This window comes from Emiliania huxleyi, assembly GCF_000372725.1.
Source record: "Emiliania huxleyi CCMP1516 unplaced genomic scaffold EMIHUscaffold_930, whole genome shotgun sequence".
Taxonomy (NCBI): domain Eukaryota; phylum Haptophyta; order Isochrysidales; family Noelaerhabdaceae; genus Emiliania; species Emiliania huxleyi.
The window spans coordinates 5580-17974 of record NW_005195084.1 but is presented as its reverse complement, the minus strand read 5'-3'; the positions used below and the strand labels follow the sequence as shown (position 1 = coordinate 17974).

The window sequence follows — 12395 nt, the reverse complement described above, 5'->3', positions numbered from 1 at the left end:
TGGCTGGTCGACATGCCTGGGTACGGGTTTGCGCTGGCGAGCGAGGCGGCAGTCGAGGCGTGGGCGCGCCTCTCGGCCGCCTACCTCCGCAAGCGCTCAACCATCAAGCTCGTCCTCGTCCTCGTCGACGCCCGCGTCGGCCTCAAGCCGTCGGACGTGCAGATGCTCCAGTTCCTCGAGGCGGAGGCGCGGCTGCCGTACCTGGTCGTCCTGACCAAGGCGGACGCGGCGGGCCCGCCGCAGCGGATTGCGCAGGTCGCCGCGCTCGTCCAGTCCGGCCTCAAGTCCGCCCGGCGGCAGCTGAGGCCTCTCGCGCTCGTCTCGTCCCAGCGCAAGGCGGGCGTCGACGCGCTGCAGCGGCGCATCATCTGCGCGGCGACCGGCCGAAGCGACCTGCTGCCAGAGGCCACAGCGCCCGCGCCGCGCGGGCGGGGCGGCGGTCGCGGGGCCGCCGGGGCCGCGCGAGGGAGGGGAGGCAGGGGAGGCAGGGGCGGCGGGGGCGGCGGGACGGGGGTGAGGCGCGCTCGGTGAAGCGAGGAGAACCGCGCAGTCAGGCGGCCCGGTGTTCAGGCTTCAGCTCCAGGTCCTCCGCGACTGCGAATCTGCGATCCACTGGGGGTGGGCGTGGGGGGGGGTTCTCAAGCTGGGGTCGCTCTAAAGTGTGTAACAGTAAAGTCTAAAGATGAGCAGAGAGATTTTTACCAATACCAAACAACTCTAACACTCACACTTTGTTTGTTTTGTTGAGCAGAGACGAAGAATAAATTCTACGTTTTCTTTTTACGTGAATAGCAGGCGTGTGTACTCGCTGTACTCGCCAGGGCCATCATGCTCAACGAGGATGGCATCCACGCATCGGAGGGGAGCATGATCCAGCAGCGTCAAACGGTGATGACGCTCTGCGCGTGCCAGGTCTGCCTCGCGCTCGCGCTCGCGTCCGCCGGCGCGATGCGGCGCACGCCAACCCTGCTGGTTATGCAGCCCTTCTTCGTGGCTGCCGGCGCGTTCGGCTACTTTGGTGCGCGCGACTGCAAGCCATGGATGATCTCTAGCCACTTCGTCGGCTCGTCTGGCCTCTCTCTCGTGATTGGCCTCTACATCATCGCCGAGTCCTTCCTGAAGGAGTCCGGCAAGGCCGATTTGCTCTTCTTCGCGCTGAATGGGCCGATGGATCTCTTTATGGTGGCCGGCTCCTTCGCGTCGCTCTCCCTCTGGCGCGCGCTTGTCAGGCTGCGGCGGCAGCTGCGGCTGCGGCGGGCGGCAATGTACGAACAGCTCGAGGAGAGCGCCACGCGGCTCGGCGAGCCTGGTGCGGGCGCGAGCCTCTCTCGCGCGCTGCGAGGGGACCTGCTTGCGGGTGCTGCCGAGAGGAGGCAGGTTGGAGGCAGCCTCGGCGACGGCGCCAGCGACAGCCTCCTCCGGGACCTGCGGTGCCCCATCTCTATGGAGGCGCGCCGCGGCGCCCATGCACCTGCCTCGACCTCACGCTGGCGCCGTGAGACCCTCACTCTGACCCTGGCACCTGGCCCTGATCCCCTGGCCCCGAGAAACAAAGGTGATGCGCGACCCGGTCATCGCCCCGGACGGGCACTCGTACGAGCGGGATGCGATCGAGCGATGGTGCCGCGCCCCCTGCCACCCTTCGGATCGCCCCCTCTCGCATCCCTCACCGCACCCCTCCTCCCCCGCCCGCAGGCTAGCCGACCACAGGACGTCACCGATGACGGGCGCCGTCTTGACGTCCCGCCAGCTCGTGCCAAACCATCGGCTGCGCAGCGTGATTGCCAGTCTCGGAGAGGCGCTGCCCCCGCCCGCCTAGAGAAGGCAGCGCCGAGGTCTGCCGCGGAAGCCGGTGTGCTGGCCACGCGCCTGATTCCTGACGTATAGTCTCCCAGACCCGCTGCTCTCGCCGCCGTATCGCTCTCCGCGCGCTCTTGGTGTGCTTTTATTACGACAGTCAAAAGCGAGAGGCACCGCCACCGGGGTGCAGCTGCAGGGGCCCCACCTGTGCGCCAGGGGGGGCGGGGCCTCCCGCGGGCACCCCGCGTTACTTATTTTTTCAGACCCCCCGTTCAGGGCACACCGGGGACACGCGGCGAGAGCGCGGAGCGCGAGATACTTTATTCAGTATATCATGTCAAACGTACACAGAGTCAGAGAGCGCGCGAGTGCTGTCTGCGCGAAGCGGTGAGAGTTACGCCCGAACCACGCCGATGCTCTGCACGTCCAGCCGGAATCGCCCCTCCTCGAAGCGCGGGTTGAGGCCCGCGTCGTACTCGAACTTACTCAGCGCAAACTGCAGGGCGGTGCAGCGGTCGGCGCGGAAGGGCCTCGCCAGGCGGTCGGTGCGCGCGAATCGCGTCGGCACAAACCCAGCCAGTGGCAGTCGCGCCGTCGTCCACTCTCCAGCCGCGGTGTCGAAGCTCTGCGTCCAAGCGACGCCGTTCCAGTCCTCGTCATCTCGCATGACAAACTTGAAGCGGTTGCCGTCGCCTCGCACGCGGAGCACGACGGTCAGGTCGCCGCCGCCCTCCGCAGCGGCCGCAGCCGCACGGAGGTCGAGCGGCGGCGACAGCGTGCGCGTACGAACACCTGTGAAACCGCCTCCGCCGCGAGTCGTCACGACGCCCTCGAAGCGGCCAACGGCCAGCCCATCGTCGTCCGTGGTGAGCTGGAAGGACGAGGCGGAGCGTCCGCCCATCACCACGTCGTCCAGTGTACCCCACTCCAGGCCGAGGCCGCTCGGTGCTGAAGCATCGAAGACGAGGCCGCCAGCAGGCGCAGTGGCGCGGCCGCCGGCGAGCCCGGCGACCAGCCGCCGCGCTGTCGCCTCTGGCCCGTTGAAGTAGAGAAAGCTTCGCAGCGCTCGCAGTGGCGGAGGCTCGTCAGCAGCCTGCAGGCGGGTGGCGCTGCTGCGAGCAGGCGATGCGCTTGCAAAACGGGTGGCGCCGCTGCGAGAGAAAAAGCCCATGACTGGGCCGACACGCAGCAGCAAAAAGGTGAGAGCCCAAAATGGTGTGCGTGAATCGTGGCGTTTGGTGTGAACCTTGGCCATGGCACAGTGCTCAGCGTCGGTCTGGTGGTTGGCCTCCTACTGCGACGAGCTTTATCGATCAACACTTTCGATAGACCGAAAGTAAGATCGTTCGGTGCAGAAACGCCGGCCATGCCCATGTAACGCACTTGTGCTCGATTTTTTGGTTTAGAAGTGTCTCCAAGTCTTCTGGACCCATCGATGGCCGTCGCCTCGACGCCGCTCGTCGCGGCACCATCGTGCCCGGCCTGGGCGAAGCGTCGTCGCGGGTTCCCGCCGCAGTTCGACGGCAAGCCGTGCGAGCCTGCCGAGGAGGAGGACATGTGGCTGTGCAGAGCCGACGGCCGCGCGCGCAGCACCGCCGACCTGAAGCGCCTGGCGACCGCCGCTCGGGTGCGAGCGAAACGAGCAGGAGATGCAGCCGCCGCGAACACGCGCGATCGGCAGGCGCGCGACCAGCGCCGCCGGCAGCGTGAGCAGCACGACCGGCGCGCAGCGCCGGCGGTCGCCAAGACCGTGCGCCCACAACGCGGCCAGTGCGGCTGCCCGGCGCACGCGGTGTGCGGCATGTGCGTCGACCAGGGCAAGCTCGCCGCGGCCGAGCAGGCGGCCATCGACCTGGAGACGCGCTTCCACGCCTCGACGAACGTCGTCATGGACCTGGAGCGGCCCGAGGACGAGACGGCGGCGCTGCTGCAGCGCTGCGTGCACGTCTCCGACGAGACGAAGCGGCGGCTGCTGGGCGAGTGGAGCGACGAGCGCATGGCGCACGCGCTGCCGCTGCACGCATGCGCCTCGTGCGGCGTGCGCGACCCGTCGCTGACGTACACGCGGGTTGACGTGTCGGCGCTGCCGCGTACTGTGTCTGTGCGCGTAGCCGGCGGCGAAGACGAGACGCGGCACGTGTTTGAGCTCTCGCCCGAGCAGTGCGCTAAGTATCGAGGTCTTCAAAACAAAAAGGTGCGCCTTGCGTTTCCCAACGGCGCGAGCAACGACCGTCCCAACGGCGACGGTACGCACGAATTCCGCGACACCGACATCTCGCGCGTGATCAGTTGCTGGGAGTCGGACGACAGCACGCTCTACCACCTGCACCCCGAACTCGTCGATCGCCGCGCAAATGAGCACGGCGTGATGGTGCCATGCGCGATGCTGTGTCATGGTGAAATTTAGAAAAGGAGTTGCGGTGTTGATCGCCGCGGGAGCCCTCTTATCTCTCGACAAGGGACACTCTGTCATAAACAAGAACAAATAACAAAAAGAAAGAAAGAAGGCAAACGCGTGATGGGAGGACGGCACGCCGCCACCACACAGGATTTTAAGGAGAGGGGCGTGGAGAACAAATAACAACACAAACATTGCTAAAAATCTCTCTCTCAAATAACATGTCTCAAATAAGAAAAAGAAAGAAAGAAAACAGACAACCCAAGGGAGGGATGGGATGACTCTCAAATAAGAGCTACATACACTGAGAGAGAGATCTCTCTTTTCTCCCAGTAAGCTAAAAGTACGTACACTGAAAATGTTCGCCGACCTATTATTCTTCTGCGTGCCGCCCGCGCGAACGCGAGTATACTTGGATATTGCTGCTGCAACGGAAGCCAAAACTACTACCGCCGTCGCGAAGCCTGGAACCCGCATGCCACGTATGAAGCGCGTCTTCAGGCGGGCGGCGGCAGTCGCCCGGCGCTCGACCTCCTCCTCTGACGGGCGCGGTGTCTCGGATGCTGCGAATGCGATGCGGGCTGCGCGCTCGGCTGGCAAGGACGCAGCAAGGGCGGTGAAGGCTGCTGTGACGCGAAGATCTTCGGCGGGAGAGGCCAGTGGCATAGAGAGTGCGGAGAGGTGCTCCGTGGAGTCTGCCGGCGGGCGGCGACAGACACCTCATCTGGAACGGCTCGGCTCCCTCACCGACGCCTCCATAAATGCAGCCTTCGATGAGTTCGACGCCAACCACTCAGGTACGGCGCTCAATCACGCTAGTGCATTCTCCTTCGCCTCCCCACAGTACCACGGCCGATTTTCCGCGTCCCGCACAGGCCAGCTCGACGCCAGGGAGCTAAGAGACGCGCTGCGTCATTTGGGAGTGGAGACAAACACCCTAGAGGCGGCCCGAATGCTACGCACTTTCGACACAGACGGCAGTGGGATGATCGAGAGGGGAGAGTTCTTGCTCATCGTCCGCCGCCTGCTGATTATGCGTGCAGAGGGCGCAGCGGGTGGCGGCGGGTGCCTCGAGCGTGCACGCGGCTGCTGCCAAGTCGCAATCCTCGAAGTTTCACGGCTCGGCGGGGCTGTGCGGCGCCTCCTCGAAAGCTGTTCGAGATTGTGCTTCGGTGGTGAATCTCGCAGCAGCTCGGGCGGGGGCGGCCTGGGACCGCGGCGCGGGGGCGGGCGCGACCGTATACGAAGGCAGAGGGAGGCGGAGATCACCAGCGTCAGCGAGCGCCCCCTATGAGCAGCGGTGTTGTGTGCGTCTTTTATTGGAATTATTTGGATAAGCATTTTAGTTGATCTACTTGACTGATAGCACAAGACGCGTCTACCCGGCTTTCTTCTGCGGCCGCTTGCGCTGACCGCCTAGCTGACCGCTGCGGGTCTCGGGCTTTTGCTGGCTGGAACATGGCATGTAGCTGGCCATGCACCGTCTCTCTGCTTCACACCAAACGTCTCCTGCGTACGCGTTGCAGCCGTGGTGGTCCCACGCTTCGAACTGGTACACTGCCGCCGTCATCGGCGCGAAGCACGCAACCCACAGAAGTCGGAGTCGCATGGCGTTGCGATGTGTTGTTTTGTTGTTCGTTGCGTGCGCAGGGAAATGCCGCGGTGGCGCTGCTGGCCTGCTCAGTGTGTTTGGCGACGGGCGTGGGGAGCGGTGACGCGATGGCGTGGCGGTCGTGCGCGAGCCGCACGGAAAATTCTTTTTAGGTGATTATGTTCGGCGCTTTCTCTTTTTCTGGTCCCCACACTCGCTGGATCGCTTGTCATGTGAGAGGGTGCGTTGTGTTCTTGTTGCCTATCCGCTTTCTCTTTTTAGTCCATTGTAACGTGAGAGAGTTAGGTGTGTGTGTGAGAGAGAGTTAGGTTAGGCGTTAGGTAGGAAGGTGAAGAACATCCGGACTGGACACCAACGCGGTATGGGTGGACGGTAGACAGGTGATGACGACACGCACGACGCAAGAAGAGTGTCTTTTTCACTGCGTGCCACTTCCGTCTTTTTCACTGCGTGCCACGCTGGAGGCGCTCGCCGCGTGCGGCGATTGAGCGCCTCCCTCTCTCTCCGGCTGCGCGCCTGACCGGTGCGGCCACCGCCACCGCGCCGCGACCGCTGCCGCAACCGCGCTGCACCGACCCCACTGCACTGCGTGCTTGCTCGCAATGCTGACACGCTTCGCGGCAATGCTGGCACTCCTCCCACTCGGCTGCGCGCTGCTGGCGCCGCCGCACGCCGGCGCCGGCTGCTCGCTGCTATCGCTGCCGTACGAGCGCCTTCACTCTCTCGTCGGCGGCGCCGGCGCCAAGAGCGTCTGGCGCCATCTGCGGAGCGGGCGCGACCCTGCCGCCGCCGCCGCAGGTGCCGATGGGCTGGGTGCCGCGGCGCGGGCATCGCTCGCCGCCCACACCTCGCCGTCGCACGTCGCTCCCGTGGTGCGCGAGCACTCCACCTCGGACGGGACGCGCAAGCTGCTGCTCCGGCTGAGGGACGGACACGAGGTGGAGACGGTGCTCATCCCGCCGCGGCCGGACGTGGCGGGCGGCGGGCGGGCACGGAACGCGCGCGCACGCAGCACGCTCTGCGTCTCTTCGCAAGTCGGCTGCCGGCAGGGCTGCCGCTTCTGCGCGACGGGCACGATGGGGCTCTTTCGCTCGCTCGACACGGATGAGGTGCTGGCGCAGGTCTTTGCCGCTCGCGGGCTCGCCGAGCGCGAGGCGCTGCCGCCGCTCTCCAACCTCGTGTTCATGGGGATGGGCGAGCCGGCAGACAACGTGCCTGCCGTGCGTGGTGCGCTGGCCGCGCTGACCGACCGGCGCCGCTTCGGCTTTTCGCCGCGCGCCGTGACGGTCTCAACGGTGGCGCCGACCGCCGCTGCCTTTGGCGCGCTGCTCGGCATCGGTGAGGAGGAAGCGCCGCCGCCGCCCGCGCTCGCGTGGTCTCTGCACGCCGCCGACGCCTCCCTCCGCCGCCGGCTCGTCCCGACCGCCGTCGACGAGCCAGAGGCGCTGCGGGAGGGGCTGTGCGCGGCGCTCGCGGCGCTGCCCCCGCGGAGGAGGAGACTCGTCGTCGAGTACGTCCTGCTGGGCGGCGTCAACGACGGGCTGGCCGAGGCGGACGAGCTGGCCGCCTTCCTGCGCCCCGTCGAGGCGGCCTGCTTCGACCCGGGCCGGGCGAGCCGCCGCACGGGCGTGCTGGTCAACCTGATCCCGTACAACGACGGCGGAGGCGGAGCGGCGGCGCGCCTCGCCGCGCGGTACGAGCGCCCGACATGGGCTGCGATCGACGCCTTCCAGGCGCGGCTGCGGCAGCGCGGCGTGTGGGTCTCCGTCCGAGCGCAGCGCGGCGCCGATGACAGCTCGGCGTGCGGGCAGCTCTGGGCGCAGCAGCCGCAGGCGCGCCGCCACCAACCGGCGGCGGGGATGGTGTGACGCGTTCGTGGCTGCTTGATGTCGTTGCCTCAGTGTCTCAGGGCACATACATACGCGATACACGGGGCCATGTGGATGTGTGTGACAGAGAGTCTCTGACTGAGTGAGCTGTCCGTATACACCCACCCGGTAGCTGTAGCCTGTACCCGTTTAGCGTTTACTAGTACGTCTTTGGGGCACCGAGGCCACCATACGAAAAACGACCTCAGGCCAAAGGCCATTTGTCGACACTACTGGGCTGGGTTTTTAGGCATTGTGGGGTCGGCACTCCCATCGACCCTCATGACCTCCTGCGGTCTCTGAGATGGACACCAGTGGGTGTGGGACCACAGCCAGGATACACTCGAAGGCTGGGTAAGCAGTAGACGTCGATACTCGACGCGTCCCACATGGTCTGTGTCGCTGTCGGCACGCTGTCGACAGGACGTCGAGCGACACCGGTGGCAGTGCCACCCAGGAGTGGTCGGGTGGTCTCCCGTCATAAGAGAGCCACCATGTGATCCGTATGATGATTCCTGACAACCGCCTCAGTCAACTTTCGTCACAGTTCCCGCTCTGAGAGGAGCTGCGGGTCAGTTCGACAGCTGGAGCTGTGTCGCCGGCGTGCGGCGGCCTGCCTCCGGAGGTGCCTCTGAGGTGGACATTTTTTGGTCACCGTGAGAGAACGCGTTCGAATTTTCACTCCGGAACTTCAACTGAGCACGCGCACCGGCCAGGGCTACAATAGTGCCAGTGAGGCGAAGGCGCGAGTCGGAAAGCCGCGACCGTGATTTCATTGGTCCCTCGGTTATTACAATCGCTCTCCCAGCCACGTAAGTTCGACACTCGACGACCTTCCTCTTGGACGCCCTCTCTCCACCACACACTAGCACAAAAAAATAGGCCCGGCCCGCTAGTACCGATCCCAACGCGTCTCGCGTCCCTCTCCCCGGACCCTCCTCCTTCCAGCCTGCCGCCTCCAAATACACAACGCGCCGCCGCCCGCGCCGTCACCGCCTCCCCGCGGCCTCGACTAGCTTGGCCTGCTTTTGCGCGAGCTTGACCAGCTTCTTGCGCTGCGACTTTGAGAGCGGCTCGCCCGTCGCGTCCTCGAGCGGGATGCCCTCGGCGTCGAGTGCGCCGTAGCTGCTCTCCCGCCCAAACAGCCCGTCGTGCGCCGGCGAAAACATCTCCGACGGCGGCACAGAGGCGCGCGCCGCCTCGGCCGCCTCACGCGCCGCCTGGTCGGCAGCGCGCGCCGCCTTGGCCGCCTCGGCCTGCGCCGCCGCCTCGCGCCGCCGCGCCGCCTCAGCGAGCACCTGCCAGCACCACGGGGAGGGGCGGGACGGGCGTGTGAGACGACTGCCCCGACACCGCAGCCTCCCTCCTCCCCTGCGCTCACCCGCTGCGGCTCGTCGATCGCAAACTGCGCCACGCCCGACGGCCGGTCCTCGATCCGAACCCCGAGCGCCTGCGCGCGGGAGAGGGCGGGCGGGGATGGGCCGCGAGCGGCCGGCCAGCGCCATGCAAGGCGGCGTCTGCCGGCAAGCCGAATGCTCACTGTTACTACACACGCTGTGGCTGCTACAGTGCGGCTGCCGGCAAGCTCTCGTCGCGAAGCGCGTCGCACACGCGCAGCACCTCGTCGGCCAAGCCGGCGCCCTCGCCGCCCGACCGCTTCGCCTCGATGGCGATGGAGCGCACCGTGTCGCGGAAGCTGCTCACCGCCTCGGTCAGCTGCAGCGGCGTCGCCGAGTCAGCCGAGCCTGCTGCCCCTGCAGCGTCCAGCGCCGTCTCGACCCCGAACGCGCCCATCACGCGCCTGTAGTAGCGGGCGACGGCGTGCAGGAGCGTCGCGCCGCGCTGCGGCTGCGGCACCTCGCCCATGTACGAGTTGGCCGCGCGGATCAGCTGCTCGAGCCGCTTGACCGCGCTCGGCGTGTCGATGCAGTCGAGCAGCGCCGCGTGCACCGCCGCGCGCTTGTCGACGAGGGCGTCGTTGAGGCGCCGCTCCTGATCGCCCCACCGGTGCAGCACCTCCTGCGGCGCGGCGTCGGCCGCCGTGTCCGCCTCGCGCAGCCGCGCCGCGAGCGCCGCCTCGAAGGCGCCAAAGCGGCGCTCGAGGTCGGCGGCGGCGGCCATGCTGTTTTGCGAGTACTCCATCGGCTGGTGGTACTTTTGGAGGAGGAAGAGGAAGCGGAGCTGGCGCGCCGAGTAGGTCTCGAGCGCCTCGCGGATGGTGATGAAGTTCTTGAGGCTCTTCGACATCTTGAGCCCGTCGATGGACAGGTGGCCAGAGTGCCAAAAGTAGTTGCACGCCTTGCAGCAGTCGTAGTGCGCCTCGACCTGCGCCATCTGGTTCTCGTGGTGCGGGAACTTGAGGTCGATCCCGCCCGCGTTGATGTCCACCTCGCCGCCCAGCAGGTCGGACATCATCGCCGAGCACTCGATGTGCCACCCCGGCCTCCCCTCCCCCCACGGGGACGGCCACGCCGGCTCGCCCGGCTTGGACGCCTTCCAGAGCGCAAAGTCGGAGGGGTGCCGCTTGTCTGCCTCGGCACTCGAGGCGGAGAGGGCGCCCTCCCCCTCGGCGAGGAGCTCCTTGTCCGCCAGCGCAGAGGCGTCGACGAGCTTGCCGTACACCTTGCCCTCCGACGAGGTGAAGGCGGCCGTGTCAAAGTAGACGGAGCCGTTTGCCTCGTAGCAGTACCCGTTCCGCGCAATCGTCTCGATGTAAGAGACGATCTCGGGAACGTAGTCGGTGACGCGCGTCACCGCGTCGGGCGGACGCACGTTGAGCGCCGCCATGTCCTCGAAGAAGGACGCCTCCTGCTCGAGGGTCAGCTTCACAAACGCCGTCTGCACGTCGCACACCGCCGGCGGAGAGGCCATGCCGGCGGCGGCGGCGGCGTCGCGCAGCGCGGTCTGCGCTCCGACCAGCTCCAGAAGCGTCGGCTTGGGCGCCGCCAGCGCCGCCTCCGCCGCCTCCACCGCCTCGCGCAGCGCCGCTGCCCCGGCCGCCTCCGCCGCCTCCGCCGCTGCAGCGGCGACCAGCGCCGCCATCGCCTCGAGGTGGTTGCGGTGGGTGCGGAGGATGATCTTGTCGTCAATGTCGGTGATGTTCATCACAAACATGACGGCCAGCCCAAAGTAGTCGCAGAGCACGCGCCGCACGATGTCGAACCCCATGTAGTTGCGTGCGTGGCCGAGGTGCGCCGCGTCGTAGACAGTGGGGCCGCACGTGTACCACTTCACCCGGTCCGGGTCGATCGGCACAAAGGGCTCCAGCTGGCCCGTCAGAGTGTTGAGCACCCGCAGCCCGCTGATACCTTCGGAAGAGCTCAGCGCCGGCGCCTCGCGCCGCGCCGCCGCCGAGGCGCAGCCGGCCGAGGCGCCCGGCATGCCGGCGCGCAGGCTGGCAGCCGGGCCGAGCAGGCGCGAGCCGGGGCGGCGCGACATGTGCACGAGGTGCAGCGCGCGCGTGCGAGCCGCCAGCATGCCGACGAGGAGAGCGGCCAAGCGCATCGATTGGGCACGGTCGATCTGGGCCAGCTCGCAGGATGGAGAGAGCGAGGGAGAGCGAGGCGGGCAAGGGTGCTGGAAGCTCGCACCAGAGCCCACGAAAGAAAATTCGCCGGGTGTTCCAGGTGTAGGTTATTTTTGCTTGGGCGGCACTCATGCCGGGGTAGGTAGGGTAGGTCTGGGCCCTCCCGTTGGGTTTTTCCCTCTCTTCACGCCGGAATTTTCACAGCAGAAAAAGAAATCTTCCGCCAAAATCACGATGTCAACCCTCCCCAAATGGGTGATCTGATGCTTGTAGGGCTTGAGAGTGGCCTGCCATGTCACAAGAAGGACTGTGGATGCAGGAGAGTACCACCAACCATCACTTTAGTTGGTATGTGGTACCCCACCTTCACCCGTCGAGCGATTTCTTTTTTAGTTTCCCATAAGTAGGGTAGGTAGGTAGGTAGGTAGGTAGGGGCACCGCAGGGGCCGGCCGGGTTTTTCCAGAATTTCAGCATGAGTGCCGCCCAAGCAAAAATAACCTACGCCTGGGTGTTCCCGCATTTTGCAGTCCCTCCCTTGGGTGTCTGTTTTCTTTCTTTCTTTGCAGTCCCGTCGGTTGTCTGTTTTCTTTCTTTCTTTCTGCAGGCACAGCACCATCAGCTCGCGCAGGTGGGGACCCTGTCCTTCTCCCACCCCTTGTTTGGTGTGGCCGTTTTATTTATTTATTTAGCACCATCAGGTGCCTACTGTCTGAATTCGCGGAGCGAAGAAAATTTTATACGGAAGTGCCTGTTTCGCGGCCTGCGGCGGCCGGCTCTGCCCGAGGACCGCGAGCGCCTAGTCCACGCCGTCATCATCTGCGCGTACAAGGAGCCATACGAGGTGCTCGCCGCCACCATCGGCTCGCTCGCGGCGAACAACCTCGCCAAGAGCTGCGTCGTGATCCTCGCGACCGAGGCGCGCGACGAGAGCGCCGATCCAACCTTTGCGCGGCTGGACGCCGAGTTCGGCGGCGACTTCCTCGAGTTCTTCCAGACGCGGCACAGCCTCGGGCCCGGCGAGGTGGCCGGCAAGTCGTCCAACGAGCGGCACGCGTGCATGGAGCTCTACTCGTGGGCGCAGGCGAGGTCTATCGACCCGTACACTGTGATGGTCACGACGGCGGACGCCGACTCGCAGTTCGACTCGGTCTTCCTCGAGCACCTCGAGGCCGAGTTTTGCCGCCAGCCCG

The 12395-nt window shown here is 66.1% G+C and overlaps 6 protein-coding genes across 6 annotated transcripts; 4 read left to right on the top strand and 2 right to left on the bottom strand.

Annotated features, from left to right (window-relative positions):
- Positions 1 to 12: 12 nt before the first annotated feature.
- Positions 13 to 1499, top strand: EMIHUDRAFT_121578 (hypothetical protein; the record flags this gene model as incomplete). Its single annotated transcript, XM_005757011.1, has 3 exons — positions 13 to 513; positions 796 to 1309; positions 1450 to 1499. 3 exons carry the CDS (start codon positions 13 to 15, stop codon positions 1497 to 1499), a joined length of 1065 nt encoding a protein of 354 aa, XP_005757068.1.
- Positions 1500 to 2212: 713 nt separating this feature from the next.
- EMIHUDRAFT_48139 (hypothetical protein) lies at positions 2213 to 2725 on the bottom strand (the record flags this gene model as incomplete). The annotated part of the gene is made up of 1 exon (XM_005757010.1): positions 2213 to 2725. A coding segment is annotated over one exon (513 nt), but the record flags the coding sequence as incomplete, so codon positions are not given.
- Positions 2726 to 3201: 476 nt separating this feature from the next.
- EMIHUDRAFT_372536 (hypothetical protein) lies at positions 3202 to 4248 on the top strand (the record flags this gene model as incomplete). The annotated part of the gene is made up of 2 exons (XM_005757009.1): positions 3202 to 3968; positions 4204 to 4248. Coding segments are annotated over exons 1-2 (777 nt in total), but the record flags the coding sequence as incomplete, so codon positions are not given.
- A 2185-nt stretch (positions 4249 to 6433) lies between these two features.
- EMIHUDRAFT_77468 (hypothetical protein) lies at positions 6434 to 7678 on the top strand (the record flags this gene model as incomplete). Its single annotated transcript, XM_005757008.1, has 1 exon — positions 6434 to 7678. One exon carries the CDS (start codon positions 6434 to 6436, stop codon positions 7676 to 7678), a length of 1245 nt encoding a protein of 414 aa, XP_005757065.1.
- Positions 7679 to 7840: 162 nt separating this feature from the next.
- On the bottom strand, positions 7841 to 11263 carry EMIHUDRAFT_419956 (cysteine--tRNA ligase). The gene is made up of 6 exons (XM_005757007.1): positions 10709 to 11263; positions 9257 to 10486; positions 9060 to 9128; positions 8497 to 8976; positions 8325 to 8328; positions 7841 to 7891 (listed from the first exon to the last, which is right to left on the bottom strand). Exons 1-4 carry the CDS (start codon positions 11180 to 11182, stop codon positions 8668 to 8670), a joined length of 2082 nt encoding a protein of 693 aa, XP_005757064.1. The 5' UTR covers positions 11183 to 11263; the 3' UTR covers positions 7841 to 7891; positions 8325 to 8328; positions 8497 to 8667.
- A 414-nt stretch (positions 11264 to 11677) lies between these two features.
- EMIHUDRAFT_250471 (hypothetical protein) lies at positions 11678 to 12378 on the top strand (the record flags this gene model as incomplete). The annotated part of the gene is made up of 3 exons (XM_005757006.1): positions 11678 to 11713; positions 11810 to 11833; positions 11990 to 12378. Coding segments are annotated over 3 exons (449 nt in total), but the record flags the coding sequence as incomplete, so codon positions are not given.
- Positions 12379 to 12395: the final 17 nt, after the last annotated feature.

What these genes read in the sequence shown, in the direction of transcription:
- EMIHUDRAFT_419956 (XM_005757007.1), bottom strand. Translation starts at nt 11,182, where the DNA reads ATGCGCTTGGCCGCTCTCCTCGTCGGCATGCTGGCGGCTCGCACGCGC. An exon ending in TTCGCGACGAGAGCTTGCCG is followed by an intron (nt 9,129 to 9,256) that starts GCAGCCGCACTG and finishes TCCCGCGCGCAG; the next exon opens with GCGCTCGGGGTTCGGATCGA. An exon ending in CGATCGACGAGCCGCAGCGG is followed by an intron (nt 8,977 to 9,059) that starts GTGAGCGCAGGG and finishes TGGTGCTGGCAG; the next exon opens with GTGCTCGCTGAGGCGGCGCG.